Source organism: Dermacentor andersoni, chromosome 5, assembly GCF_023375885.2.
Source record: "Dermacentor andersoni chromosome 5, qqDerAnde1_hic_scaffold, whole genome shotgun sequence".
Classification (NCBI taxonomy): Eukaryota; Metazoa; Arthropoda; class Arachnida; order Ixodida; family Ixodidae; genus Dermacentor; species Dermacentor andersoni.
The window spans coordinates 100,216,065-100,231,734 of NC_092818.1; the positions used below are offsets into that span (position 1 = coordinate 100,216,065).

Below are 15,670 nucleotides of genomic sequence, written 5' to 3' on the forward strand. Positions count from 1 at the left end.
ATGCAAACTAGATGGGGAGGCAACATGCACTGTCCAGAATTCCATTCGGTGTCACCAACTCCCATCATGGAAGTTGTGAACTCGAACACCGAAACTCTAGCTTGGATAATTGTTTCTATCTGGCAAAGATGCATCACTACATTTTGTGGGGTCTCAAATGCTATTGGTAACAAAGGACAAAACACCATATTGCAAACACAAAAAAGGCATTTCTTCCTTCTATAGGAGAATACATGGAGGAAGGAAAAAGTTAGGAGAGCTCGAGAATTACGTCACGCAGCCAGCCTTGGCAAGCAAACGCTCCTTGAAGCCAGACCCATTGCTCAGTGGTGGCCCAACACGTGACTTCTTGCGTTCAGATCACGGAGCAAGAATCGAGATTTGCCGAGGTGTTTGGTTCCCACTAGCTATGGCAGTAGTTTTATTCGGTGCACCCTTGTTCAGCTGCGTAAACCGTGGCTCTGCCTGCACAGTGGGAACACTAAAACCAACAGCGCACTTTGATGTGCGATCACGGGTTGGGCCGACAGGTTTGACTTCAATCGCATTGTGCAATGCTCCTTCCTCCGTGTAAGAATGCCAGCTGGCTGATTTATGTACAAGAAAGTAGTTCTTTGATGAGACACTAAAGAATCAAGGAAGTTCAACACGCCAGGCGAGGATAGCGAGCGAATGTTAGCCCATAGCTGGTGCCGTGCTCCAAAGCCAAAAAGGAAGCGTTTCCGTAAAGCGTCCCGCAAAGATAATCGACGAGAGCACCGGTGTCCCACAGCCAAAGAGGCGAAAACAAGTTCCTTGTTGCACCCGTGCTTCCATGCCAGCAGGTGGCGCTTGCATTAGAACGCTGGCGCCATCTCTCGCGATAGCTGTGTAACCATAGAATATATAAGGAACCAACTTGCGTAACTACGACACCTACAGTACGTCTCGGGTCATAGCGTGTGCCAATCGGGGAAGACGAGCATGAGTCGAGCGTGCCGTCAATTTTTACAGCTGTATCTTAGTTATGTCCTCTGAATAATGGGTGCGAGCTCCACCACTGGAAAAGCTAGCGCCACCGTCGGCGTGACGTGGCATGAGTGATCACGTGGACACAGCGGCCGCGTCGGCTGCTTCGGAAGCGCCGAAACAAGCTGAAAACGAAAGTTTAAATGTCCCACATGCGCCGCGGTTCTGATTAAGTGGTGAGGCTTTACCGCCTTGGGTGTCTGCTTGACAGCATATGAAAGTACTATAATAGGTAATGGCTGCCTTTGGAGGCATGCAGCATGGTAGGCTACTGCTAGGCGGCGCAGTGCCGGACGTACGCAACGGAGCCCGATGTCAGCCTTATTCACACGTAACCGCAGGGCAAGGATCTGCCTGAAGCTTGGCTGGCGAAACTTAGAACCGGCAGACTGCCATCGGCTAAACTCGGGTATGCAGCAAGCACAGACGCAAGGAAGCTTTCTGCTACGGCGCCGGGACTGTGCGATGTTCGGTGAGTAGCAGAAAATGCGCACTGAGACGCTCGCCTGCGTCCGCTGCCCAGCTAATGTCATGACGGTTTGGTCTATGAAGTTGTTGATGCTAGATACTGGCAAGTTCACTGGAACGGAAAGGGAGCGGTAAGACGCCCATTAAAAAAGAACGCACGACATATGGTCATGTTTGTGTTATGAATTAGTGCACTGGATCAGTGGCGTAGCTAGGTCGTCTGGCACCCGGGGCAAATAGAGCTTCTGTCACCCCCCCCCCCAAGTGTAGACGAGGAAGGCGAGGACATCAACAATTTCCGGGTGTCATTAGACGTATATGACACCCCCCCCCCCTCCCCACTGACCCCTTGCACCCCCCCACCCCCCCGTTGCTACGCGACTGCACTGGATTACGAAAAACAAGCAGAGGGAAATCGCACGCTGAGAAGACCGACAAACATACAGTGTGACGCAACTTGAGAAATAACATTGAAATGTCCAAGAATTTAGAAGACAAAAAAAGATTGAATCGTCGCGACGGCACATCACAGTCGCCGTAGCTAGGCGTCGAAGTCTCTACAACATAATTATTTTTGTATAGTTCTGATATGGTCCACGCAACAATGATTGCTAGTGTACTGTCAAATGCTCATATGCTGCGGCCTAAAGCTCATGGCACGGTGCGAAAGCGCGCTCACAGCGAAAGCAAAACATTGTGCGCGGACATGCAAGCAGACGCGCAGTCGGTCGCTGCGAACCCGTGCGGTCGCTGGATTGACTCTCCATTCTGTTATGCCCCATTTGGTTGTACAGACTGCCCACTATAAGAACATATTTCACATAGTTTACTCTCAGCGTTTGGCTACCTTTCACGCAAGAAGTGGGTTCGGGAGACTCCATCGCGGCGGCCGCGCGCAGTGGCGTTCACTGTACGTATTCGGTAAAGAGATAGCGCCTGTAAACGATTCTGTGCTTTCAATATGCCCAAGATTATTATATCGACAGTCAAAAACTTCCTTCGTTTTGAGAGTACCTACATAAATGTCCAGGAGGGCTGCCGCGTGGTGTTTTTATTGAGCGCCGTAAGCGAAACTAGTGAGGAGCGCGCCGCGTGATCCCTCATACTACGCAAGAGAGGCGCTTCCGACAGATGGCGACTCCGTAAGTCCTCCCCACCAATATTGCTACGGACCAGTATTTACGATAACGGAGAAGCCAGTGGTGTGAAGACGACAACAACGATTGAAGGCTAGTGGGGACTGTTAACAATTGCCTTTTGGCCGATTGTGCAGCGTATTCATTTTTCAAATGTACTTCTATATAGCTCCTAGTCTGCGTCATCGCGCGTAGCATATTTGGTGGAGGTGCGGAACACATCCACAGCGTCTTTATACATCAGACGTTCTCGTCCACTGAGCTACAATGGCAGTGGCCATGGCGTTATAGTTTCGATTTCGCCGCACGCTTCTTGTAATGTTCCCTGTAAGCTCACCCAGTATAGCCAATTGCGTGGGTTATTTTCGTAGGATTTGCCTTCTTCTCTTTGGCATTAACTTGAAGTAATGTTATTGCATCATGGCCTGCATGTCTATTCTTCACGCCGGCCTCTAATTTTGTCTTGATGGAGAAATAGAAAACTTATCTCACTATAAACCTGGTAGAGCATGCATGCGCCGCAGAAAGCAAACAGCCACACATGATCGAAAGCATTACCATAATCTGCAGTCATAGAGCAGTGATCGTAAATGGCGCTATAGGTGCGCATACACAGGTAAAAGTTGCCATCTTTTTTTCGCTCTTGGATAGGCGTATTATTCACACGGGTCATACAAGTGTTTACGATTTAAGAAAGTTCTCGATTTAGCAAAATAACGACTCCGTTAAATCAAAGTTTACCCTGATATCTCCGTGCTAACGCTGAACTTACGATAGCGGAACTCTCGGCATTTGTTCGGTGGCAAAGAGTGTTCCTCGCATATGATTATTGGTAACAGCAACCTACCTGCTATTTTATAACGTCAATCCGATATGTTAGCTTAATATTCTAGTTTAGGTCCCTCACAAGCAGCGTGCTCTTTCAACGTGATTTTCGTTATGGATTTCACTCAGAACAAGTACAGCCACATGGCTCATATGTGAATGTTATACATATGACGCTGAACCAATTATCACCTGATCGCGTTATGAAACTAACAAATGCGATCAGCTGCCATTCAGCTTCAGTAGTATGTAGTACGGATAAATTCGAAAATCACCTAAAGCATGCGCGAAAATGGAGCTAAGAATCTCGATGTGCAGTGCAGATCAACGCGAACTGCGAAATCGAAACAGGAACTGGCATACCGAAACCGAAAGCAATGTTTAGTTTTGAATAAGGACACTAGCGGCGCGACATGCGCGGCCTCTTTTTCCTATTGGTCCGAAAGAGCGAAGGCGTCCCCAACTCGGTTGCCATAACAGCGCTGTAAAAATTCAACATGGACCCACCATATTCGGCCGGAGAGAGTGCTCGGGAGAGTTGTTTGGGTCTGTGGTGTACGGCTTGTCAAACGCACGCCTCGCCTAGCGACGATGTGATGCCGCCGAAGAGGATCGCCGTCGTCTGACAGTGCGCGGCAGCAAGGTTCGCTTCGCAGACTCTGTGGCTTCGAGGAGAGCTGGGCATCTCCTATGAGTGTTTTCTCGGATCTGATCCTGTGCGGGGCATAACGCGATGGCTGGGCAGCATCGGAAGCAACGTGGTTTACGATGGTTCGCGCTCGCCGTGTCCTACGTGCTCATCAGCGTCTTCAGCACCGTCAAAGGTCAGTTCATGGACGTTGCAAAAAATGCCCCCCTCCACTGTCGTCTGCTTTTTAAACGAGCACGTGAAAAAACTGTCGTGGACAGTGTAAACAAACGGGTGCGGGACTTCGCTTCGATAGGCGAGCGTCACTCTACTGCTCGTCCGTGCTCTTAAAATAGGCTTAGTTACCATCATCTGTCGGCTGATTTCAGTGCGGTTAGCATCTCTACGCCCATAATTCTCGATCCATCAGCATACGTACAGTTGTTTACGTTAAAGAGACCACTTTGTGTACCGCCGTTAGAGGGATAGCGGTATCTGTACCGCTTCTCCTCGACTGACTCATCCGGAGGAGCATCCTTTCAGTCCGGAGGAGAGAATGAGGAAACGTGCGTTGATACGCGCCGGTGGTCGCGCACGTTGCTTTGTGCACCTCAGCGTCGCGTTAGCGCTTTAATTACGCAATAAAATGATACGTTACTCGATGATTTTGGTCAGAGTGCGCTGTGTCTTGTTTCATTGTTTGAATGGGAGCGGCTCCCACTGCCGCTAGATCGATCCCGCTGCAGTACGTGCTTGCCGAATGCTTGACAGGTGAAGCTATAAAGTGTACCATGTTTCTGTAGCGTTAGCTACACCACACTGCAAGACAATTATGCGCACCTCATGCGCAACCTAAGACACTCTATTTGAAAATAGTTTCTTATTTTCACCTTACATGTACGCATTTACATTTACGTTCACATAAATACACGGTGCGCGTGCTTATTCGTTGTGTTTGCGGAGAACACCGTTCATAGTTCATGTGTCAGGCTTGTCATGTCAATCGCTGGAACGCGCTGTGCCGAACAGAATTATAGATGTCGCTAAACAGTACATTTTAGGCGCGGACACCGGTGCGGTGAACGGGTAAACAGGTAATTCATGCTTATCACATTTCGCGCTCATTCTCATATAATAGTTGGTTGGAAAATCGAACGACTGACTCCATCACTCATCTGACTGCGTTGTCTTCGCAATATGTGCCTAAACCACTACGCATTAATGTTCGAACGCGCAGAAACATAAAAAAATAAGAAAACAGTGACTGAAGTCAAGTTTACTCCTTACGGATCAAAGTAGAAAAGAAATAGATGACCAAAAAATTAGTGAACCTGCATGCCGTGTAGTTTCGGTTTTTTTCTTTCTTTGCCAAAGTGTCAGTTCATTGTGCGAGTACGTCATTTGAACAAAAATATAAGAGGCAATAATGATTGATCGGTTAGGGTCTTGCGTCCCAAAAACAACACTGGGGCTCCGAGGCACACCGTAGTGGAATATTATTTTGCCCACCTGAGGTTCTTCACGGCGTGCCTAAATGTCGGCACACGAGCTTTTTTGCATTCCGCCCCCGTCGAAATCCCGCCTCCGCGCCTGGGAGTCGAACCAACGACCTCAGCACTGAAACGTCCAAGCCACTGAGCGAACGCTGCCGCCGTGGAGAAATAACAACATGCATCAGCATGTTGTTATTTCATGCATTAAAAAAATCCACTGTCATTAAATTTCCATTGTTATTTCTTTTATTTCTTCTCTCATTGAGCTCAATTGACATAGAATGTTTTTCTTTGTTGATTCTCGGAAGTGTTACAGCTCTCGCTTGTCTGCGCGTCCACATAGGTCCAGGCCATGGTCCAGGCAGCCTTTTCGCGGAAGCAGGAAAAAAAAAAAAAGAGACGAAACGGAAAAAAAAGGAAGGGATATCTCTCCTTGCTTCCGAAGGACTTCACAGGTCCCCCTATCTATTACTGCCAGCGCGACTTCCGAGGGGCGTACATGTGCCCTTCATCTCGACGTCTCTGTTTACCCGCATTTCTTTTTCCTTTTCTTCTTCTTACTCCCGTACCGGGTTTCTTTCTTTTACTTTCCCCTTCGTCGCTCGCGGTGCATTTACCTCGTGATCGATCATCCCGAGGCGGCGGTTCGCGACAGCGCTCGGACGCCGACGCTAGGAATGGCAGGGGGGAACCCGGGGCCCGCGCGTGTGTACAGCGCTGAAGCCAGCGCCTGCTATACTACGTACATGGCTGTCGCGCAGTTCGGGAGTCAGCCGGCGGAACCAGAGGCTTGCGATAAGCGTCCGGGAGCACAATAGAAGCCCACTGCGCGCCACACGTGCCCGTTGCCTCCTCGTCGTTATTTTCTCCCTGCCCGATGTTGTTTTGCTGCGCAGGGACGCGCGCGCGCGATCGCCAGTATATCCAGCGTCGTTAATTAGCCTCCTCTCAATCTCTCGGTCGCGTATCTATAGCAGCAGCGCCCGCTTAGGTCAGCGCGGACTCGCCTCGTGTCTGACCTTGTTTCTGGATCAGTTTATCGAGAGAAAGAGAGAGGATTTGCTTGAAGGAAGTCGGAGAGGTTGGCCTGAACTGCTAATTCTGCACAGGATGGAGGGGTAGCGGGACCGTATAGGTGTGACGAGGGCTATGATATGGCATAAAATGGAGAGCATAGCGGCAGCGATGGGGGCAAAAATGCTCATTTTCCAATGAATTCAGAAATGTCATTCAGAAAAGTCATCCAAGGAGCGACGCGGTTCCAGTTCTTGGCTGGGGTCACTGATTCAAATGAAACTTCATACAAGGGCGTCAAGGAGAGACTGGAGTGTGAGCTTCTGGTTATCAAATGAAGGAAAACACGAAGCTATAGAGGGACACTAAAGATACATGTAGAGTTAAACTTTATTAGTACATTACGGGCCTCGCCAGTAGGCCTGTCTTAACGCGATGGGAGGTTTGGTAGGCCAGAAAAGACGCAATAACGTAAGACCGGTGGCGACATATTGCTTCGAAGTTCCCGCGTCGGCTCGTCGTGACGTCATTGATTTCGTCAGTGGCTACTCGGGTATAGTTGATAGTCTAACGGCAAATAAAGAGCACGTTCAGTTCTAAAGGACTCGGTATTCTTTGAAATCCATGACAATGACGTACGGCGCCGATGTTTCGGCGAGAATTTTCAAGAACGAACGAACTTTTTTGCCTTTGTTTTCTCCACTAATAATCAACCGTTTGCCACTAATTTGGCTATATAGAAATAACTTTGAATAAGTATTTCACCAGTCTAAAGTGGGATATCGGATGAATTAAATTCATCCTAATGAATGAATTAAATTCATCCGCTGGCATCGTATGCCAGCGGCCAACGTAAAAGCGAGGACTGGCTCGCGACGATATACTTACAATATCTGACACTATTATAACTCCCCGCGACTTCAGCGGCAGCGTCTGGTAGAGATCGTGTGCACTGATTATTCAAGAGCTACATTTCATTCGAAAATGAACGAAAACTGATGCTAGCAACTTTCGTAGACTTTCCATGCACTAGAAGGACCGAATACCTCGAAAATATCAGGGAGTTTGGCGGCATCAAGCTGGCGACGCCGGTGTCACGGCTTTTTTCGCTCCGATGCCGACAGCAGCCTGCTGGCATAAGCGATGACGCAGTTCGCTCCATGCTGACGGTGGACCATACGACAGCGCCTAACCCGTAACCATTCGCGTCAGTGCGGACTTCGGTGCGAGCTGATGGGTCGAAGTGGGCCAAAATGGGAAGTGTCGTGAGGAGTGTGTTTAACCCGAAGAAAACCGTGGCTTGTGCAGGACCCCAGGTAATAGGGGCGTCTTGTTTAGGAAGATCTGGGAGCGGTTTCGCAAATTCTTCACGAGCCGGCGAAAATATATGAGCAGAGCCCCGCAAAGCTGCGAACATCTTTGGCAGACTTGGGCACAGGGAAGTCTTTCACGGCAAGAATTTTTTCTGGGTCAGGTTGTACGCCGGCAGCGTCCACAATATGGCCAAGGATGGTATAATGCGGCGACTGCCAAAATGACACTTCGATGAATTAAACTGAAGTCCGGCACGGCGGAACACGCCAAGCGCCGCTGAGAGGCCTTTGTCATAGCCTATTGTGCCAGTAAACCGCTTTCTTTTTTCCTTGAGCCAAAAGAGGGTGAGTGGAGGACATTGCAAACGTTTTTATTGAAAGCAAAATAAATAAATAAACATAGCGTCCGGGTTAGGCCCTCAGGGGCAGCATGTGGCGCGTAGAGTCCACGGTATACAGCAGTTCTGGATTGAGTGGGCTCCTCTTCGGGTGTGATAGTGTCAGATGTGGGCTTCGAGTCCTGCTATTTTAACATATTTCAGCACAGATTTTGAACACTTTCTTTTTTCCTATACTCCGCCAGCCCCTCCAAGTCGACCACTGGTCCAGCGAGGTTGACGTCAGGCAACGTAAAACCTCGTTGCGTTCTGTAGCAGTTTCAGGGCAGTCCCTGAGCACCGAATGCGGATAAAGCTCCGCAAGTGGCATGTCCACAAGTCTGGCCAAGTTTTGGCATTTAAATTCATTGCCCGCTTTGCCCGGAGCAGCTTGTTCCACAGGCGATGCCTGTGCACCCGCTTTCGCCAAAGACCGCACATTTTCGAGGTTTCTGTCACTTCGCTCGTTGATTACCGGCACGTGGGCTTCATAGCCACGCCACGTTGCTATGTATACCTTGGCACAGGGATCATGCGTCGTTACAGACAAAAATTTCCCAGTTGACGCGAATGCATATACAAATCACAGCATTGCGAGAAGTATAGGGTGTGCCGCTCAAGCTAGTATAGGGGAACTAATAAGTGTTGTACAACGAGTAGGACATGTATACATATGTGGCACCAGTGGCGTAGCTAGGTCGTCTGGCACCCGGGGCCCATAGGTCTTCTGTCACCCCCCCCCCCCGGGTGTAGCCGGCGGAAAGAGGGGTGTCTTGAGACGTATATGACACCCCCCCTCCATAGGCCCCTTGCACCCGGGGCCCACGGCCCCCCGGCCCCCCCTATTGCTACGCCACTGTGTGGCACAGGGGCTTCTTATTTTGTTCCTCCTTTTGTCCGTGTTGTTTTGCTTATACCGTCAGGTCACAATGCGGCCTGCCCGTAATCAAGGAGAGTGGCGTGCAGTACGACCTGCGGCGTTCAGCTTGTAGCTCTTAGAAGCCCCCGAGCCCGAGGGGGGGGGGGGGGGTAGGGAATTGGGTCCGGCGCGTATATATAGGCGTTGTACATTGATCGGTCGGTGATGTCGAGGAGTAAAACAGCGGCGATCGTGACATTCGTGTTACGAGTTTACTATAGCTTACGGGTTTACTGTAGCTTCTGACCCTTCTTTACTGGAATCCTGGCGAGCTTCTATAGACGTTATTGGATCTTGCTGTTGAGTGCGGGAATTGGCCGACGGATTAGAAACAGATAAAATAACAGTGAAAGTTCATCGATGGCCGGCAGCAAATCGAACGCTGCAGCCCGTGGCAAAAAGAGCGTCTCTCCCTTTCCGGTAGTTCTCTGGCTGGAAATGAGGTGACCCCGACGGACTGAAGGGGTTATAAGCAGATGATGATTATGATGAGGAAAACGTTTTATTGACAGGAAAAGGGGAGGGGAGTTAGGAGAAGGGTGGTCGGAATTCCGGAATAAAGCAGGAGACACACGGTACGATTCCGCGTCCGATCCGACGTGCGGCGCCGCATGCTCCGGCGTGCGGCATACGACGATTCGGGGCACACGGTGCGTGCATCCGAAAGATTGAGCGGCGTGTAAGCTCCGCCCAGATCCAGCCCCCCAGCTTGACTTCATAGCCACGTCGAGAAACGCAATATAAACAACTCTGCACAGCACTGCTTCGCTTTAAGCGAACACTGTCAATAAAATTATGACCCTGCGAGTGACAAAACACTTCACGACGGCGCGTTGTCCACTGACGACTCCGCTAACAGCCAGCGATAGGGCCGGTAGGCCTAGCTAGGCCGACGCCGCGGCCGACGGCGCTTACGTTCCAACCCGAGCTCGTCGAAGAGCGCTTATGTTTGCCAAAACAATTAACACAGTACACTTAGGTCGCCCGTGATTAAATACAATTGGTTTACTCGACGCAGTCGTTGCGAAGGGCAAACGTGCAAGTGAAGCGAGCAGCCTCGCTCAGACGGTCGGTGTGTGATGTCTGCCCGCGAAATGCCCTCGCCTCGCGGCTCCCGATCGCGCCAGTAGCTTAGTGCTAGCGTACTAGGCGCTGCTTTGCATAACAGGCACACATTCGAGATAAGTTTACTGAACTGGTAACTATTTCGTGTCGGAAACAAACTGCAGCAGGCAAGGAAAAAAAAAAAAAACACTGCGAGAAACCGGCCAGCCAGCGCCGCCTCCGTGCAGGGAACGTCAGAGAACGTCACATGCCAGCCGCGCTGTCATTGGCTGCGGCCAGACGACGTTGCGGCTGTCGGACGCGTCGGACGATGAAAATCTGCCCGGTTTGTCGTACGCCGGACGTCCGATCCGGCGCTTCGGCACGGCAAAACACCTCGATTCCGGCTGCCGTTCCGGCGCATCGGACGCCGGATCGGACACCGAATCGGACCGTGTGTCTCCCGCTTAAGCATCCGACCATGCTTCTCCTACGTTTTCAACATCATCATCATCTGCTTATAACCCCTTTAGTCAGTCATGGTCGCGTCATTTCCAGCCAATCGTAGGGCCCGTGCACGAGGCGTCACGTTCGGCCAACGGGGACACTCCTTGGGCTCTATTCTCCGATCATCCGTCCGGTGTTGCCTCCTCGCCTGGTCGGCCTTGAACGACCTTCCAGTGCTGCAAAGCAGCTTTCCTCGGGACTAAGGTCAACTATCTCGAACTGTACCGGCCTCCGTGTACACTTTCGGAAGGCGTCACACAGGTGGGGTGACAAAAGCTCCACGCGCGACACACGAGGGCGGGGATAGCCAGCCTGTCTGGCGTGTCCGGTAGCATGGTGGTCGCGTACTGGAATGCGACGGCGAGTGGTTGCGCTCGGCGAACTTGACCGATGCTAATTAATGGTCCGTATCTAAGAAGGTACATGCGCTGAAAAGAATGGCAGTTTTAAACTCGACTCGGGCTTTGGTGAGCCACGAGTGCTGTATATAGGAGTCGCGCCTACAGCTACATTGCCGGCCGTGCACGATTTACGCCCTTTAGCCACTGCGCACGGAAGCAGTACGCCCAGGAAGACTTACCAGACCTTGCACGCCTACTGCGCCCCAATCGCGTTTGTATTAGCATTCCCGTGCGGCTTCGTATACTGCAACGGAACCTGGCATCCGTCACTCTCGGGATGCCCGACTTGTCGCCGCTGTATAAATAAGCAGGCTCTTTCTCGGCGCATGTATGTATATTCAGAGGCTCCCAGAAAGAAATAGGAGAAGGAGGGAGGGGGCGTACACGCATTCACCAAGCACGAGCAGGCCATACTGATACTATATGTAAGTTCACGCTCGTGCACGCATGCGGTGCCCCGTACTTGTACGTAACGATGTGTAGGCGGAGGGCCGGATACGACCTGCTCGGCGCGTCCCCTCGACCCGCGACCGTCTCTGCTCACGGCCCGAGTGCATTACGCTCCGCGACGTGTTCCAGCCGTTCCGATGAAAGCGGAGAGCGTCATTAAACGCGCGGAAATGAAGGAGCGCGAGACCGTGGGAATGAATGTCTGGCCTGCGTCACCCGCGGTCCTGGCGTTTCCTGTGCGCCCGGGATCGAGGCCGACGTCCTGAAAAACCACCCTGCGGTCCTGACTGCAGTGCCGAAGGAAGTGTTCCTCTGCCAGCTACAGCTACTTTTGGAGGTTCAAGGTTAGGTCGATGACGCGGTTAAAAAGCAAAAAAAAGTAATAATAATAATAATAATAATAATAATAATACAAGTGAAAATCGGAAGCAGAAGACCAGTGCGAGCGAAACTGCTGCGCGACAAACGTGTACGCCTCAACTGCCTGATGTAAGAGCTTTCGTACGTATCTCCCAAGTGAGAAGCACGGGCGGCAGTGAAGCGGGGTCTTTTCGAAGAGCAATATCCGGGTGCCTGCGTGAGGACATTTTGAAAAAAAAAAAAAATGTACTGGCGTGGGTGTTCTTAAAGTAGCAAAGTCCATCGGATTACTATACGAGAAAACTTTAGCTCCGGGGCCAACTCCGATTTTTGTCGTTGCACCCGTGATTGGAGCAGGTCAGCGCACCTGTGCAGAGTCGTATATCGCGAGATTGATCATAATGGGTATACTCATGATGTAATGCATTTAGAGTTACGGGATGCCTGTATCAATGGAATGAAAACACCGTCGACGGCGATGAATAGATTACGAAACCTTCATGCGTTTAAACACTTTAAGAAATAAGAACGTGTCGTGTTATACACAATTGCGTTTCAACAAAAAGTCTAACTGAAAGCAACAGGTAGCCATAAGAAACGCAATATATTGTCATGCTACAACTTGTAAATAGCAAATACATTTTCATTTATCTTTATCTCTACCCGTAACAATATACTATATAACGTCTTGGATAAGGCGGGCTTTGTAGGTGCGCGCAGGGCAGCGCTATGATTTGAGATCGCTCGACAGATTTTTGTCCTTTAACGTACGGAGGGATTCGGTTCGTGATATAGCAATGACGGCGACGACTGCCCCCGCGGATAGGGAAGCTCAGTGGCGGGGGCAAGTGGCCGCTCCCCTCTGGACTCTGCCTCCACGGCGCCGCCACGCTCTTTTGACGCCTCTGGGCGCAACGCACTTTCGCTCGCTTTTCAACTCCTCGGGCCCCGGAACCGCTCGCAGGATTCCCGCGGACGCCGCGCGTGTCCTTATCCCTCACTCTACGTCTCTCACAGCAGGAACTCTCGGAAGTGTAGCCTATCCTCGCCTTCGCCCAGCACGTAGCATACTGCGCCCGCGCGCATGATTTATGTCGAACGGCTGCCGCGGCGAGCCCCGAGCACATCAGTCTGGCGGGCCGCGAATCAGCATGCAAAGCCGAAGCACCGCAGGCCGTCGGCGGCTCCACCCGCGCGCAAGCAAGCTCGCGACGTCCGATCGCTGCCCCCGAGAGCTGCGGCGCGCTACAAACAGCACGCGCTGCGCTCCGGATTCCGGTTTTCTTTCAACGCGGCCGCGCGCGCGCACGCATACCGCACGCGGCGCTTCGTTTTCGACATTGTTGCGCGGCCGCCGTGACCCGCTCGGCGCGATTAGTATGCGGTACGCACGGGTCGAGACTTCGCCGTGCGTTAGTGCAGATAAAAGCAGGGGGGCAAGGGCGGGACAGCCCGTGTAGCGCGCCTAATAGCCGTCTCTCGTGTGTAGCAGCGGCGGCGGCGGTGGCGGCAAGTAAACACGATCCATTTCGGGCCCGTTTTGCAGGCTCGTATGGCTTTCTAAAGTGGCCACGAGGACGAGGTACCGAGATTGAAGAAAAGAAAAAGAAGCGACGCTGCTGTGTGTATGCTCTGGAGATCAACGATGCGGTGAACCCTAATTCCTGCGTGTCGCCGAAGAGGATAGCAAGCCTGTTTCTTTTCGCAACTCTATACCCCTGCGATACCGCACGCAGTTCCTAGTGTATAGGTTTGTTCCCGTAGGTTCGCGTAAGTGGGTAGAAGAGGCGCCCGGCGCGCGGCCGAATTTTGGTTGATAGCCGGTCCCTATCGCAGCTGACTCTCAGGCTCTCTTTTAGTTGTGCCTCTGGAGGGAGAAATAGGCGAGTTGGACGGTGGAGAAACGCGGACGGTTTACAAGCGCAATAAAATTTGGAGTCGTTTTCTTTCCCGAAGTTCTATATCTTTCAAGGATACGAAAAGATATGTACACTCGAATACCTACACACGTTTTCCTTTTCTTTAACCAAGTGAACATATGTCGCGGCAGGCGGATACCAGTGAGAGAATTTGTGCCGGCTGACTGTTACTGAACTGTTTAAGGTCTATAGGTGCTTTGGTTCACTCAGTAATCACGACACTTGGCGCGATTAAGTAAGTGCTGTCGGGTCCATGTTTTCTGTCGTTGGTACACTGTCGTACAGCAGTTCAGTTACCTCATGATGTCGTGGGTCTGAATCGAAACGGTGCTTGCGCAAGTAACATTGGATCACCTTCGAAATAAGGTTCATCACAAACTTAAAAGAGGGGGCACCAGCGAAACACAAAAGGACGCGTGCACAAGGAAAAGGCGTCAGACACGGACGGGCGCTGGTACCCCATTTTCTGTGTGCCAACCTTCCAGTATACCGCACACACGTGACCAGAAAGTCGTGGCAGAACGCGCTTCCAAGCCACGCTGCGTTCCAGCGGCGGTCTTCTGCAGTCCGGAAGCCTCAGCTGTTTGCTTTTCGGCCGTTTACACGAACACGACGCGATCGCGGTTCGAGTCAGAAGTCAAGGTGACTCATCCGACCCGACCGTGTTTTTCATGAATCTTGCCAAGCAGGTTGGACGACTCAAAACCACCAGTTGCAGGCGCGTGGACCGAAAAATCGTTTCGACGCTCACTCGGAGCCACCTGCTAGCCTTTTTACCTGAACCCGACGACCGGCTTTCGGCCCGACGAGCCGACTCGACTCGACTTCATCGCGTTCGTGTAAACGTATAGGCATACTGTGTGCGCAGACCCCGCATATACACTCGTGCCGTCTCGTTTCCGGGTCCCTTCCCCTGAGCCGCGAAGTACTCGTCCTGCATTGGCGCTGTCCCGCCAACGAGGGAAGCGCTGTATCATGGCTGTATGGTGCCGAAAGCGAAGTCATCCTTTGATCTCCTTTCGATTATTTCTTTCCTGCGATAATGAAAAGCAGAGTGGCTGCCACGCTGTCTGAAGAACCTCACTTGAAGAGGCTGCGCACGGCGACAGGTTAGAAAGTAGTAGACGAAGAAGAAATGGTGAAGAATGCGGTTCGCTCGCGCTCTCTGTCTTGCTCATGTTTCGCGGCGGGACATCCTTCTCGCTAACGAGAGAGAGAGAGAGATACAGAGAGAGAGAGAGAGAGAGAGAGAGAGAATAAACATTGCATTTCGCGTGTTCGGGCCTGAGCACGAAAGGGCCGCCTGCATTCGTGCGAGTTGCTCGCTGTCGTCTTGGCACGATGGCGCGTACCAACTGCGGCCAAAATGAAGAGACGTGTCAGCAGACTGACGTGAAAAGGAACATAATTAATAATAATAAAAAAAGGAACTAAGCTTTGTAAAGGAATGAGGTCTGGAGAAGCTTACTCCACAGGCCTGGCTCTTGCTCGAGGCAACGCGTAACGAAACAAGAGTTTGTATTTCTTCGAGTCCGCTCGTTACAGCGTTCCGGCGCAGATTCGGTGGAGAGCGCAGTGGTCGTGTTTGCTGGAGGGGGCAAACTACGAGCAATTCTAATTGAGCAAATTACCCACGGCAGACACTCCAGTGCTGAAATACTGCGAGTGCTACTGTCTAAGCTCGCCACTCCAGCCGTGGCTTTAGGCGACGGGGCGCTTTCCAAGAAGGCATGAAGAAGCGAGCCATCGCAACTATTGTACGAACCATTCATGGGAAGGCTGTCGTCGACTCACACGTTTGATCTTTC

General features: G+C 51.4%; 1 protein-coding gene across 5 annotated transcripts in view; it reads left to right on the top strand.

Moving 5' to 3' along the window:
* Nucleotides 1-3,920: 3,920 nt before the first annotated feature.
* fra (neogenin protein frazzled) overlaps nucleotides 3,921-15,670 on the top strand; it is a 311,161-nt gene continuing 299,411 nt past the window's right edge. For all 5 annotated transcript variants that reach the window (XM_072288246.1, XM_055070885.2, XM_072288249.1 and 2 more), the window contains exon 1: nucleotides 3,921-4,261. In XM_072288246.1, coding sequence (XP_072144347.1) covers nucleotides 4,171-4,261 — 91 coding nt within the window. In that variant the 5' untranslated portion in view covers nucleotides 3,921-4,170. The remainder of the gene's footprint in view (nucleotides 4,262-15,670) is intronic.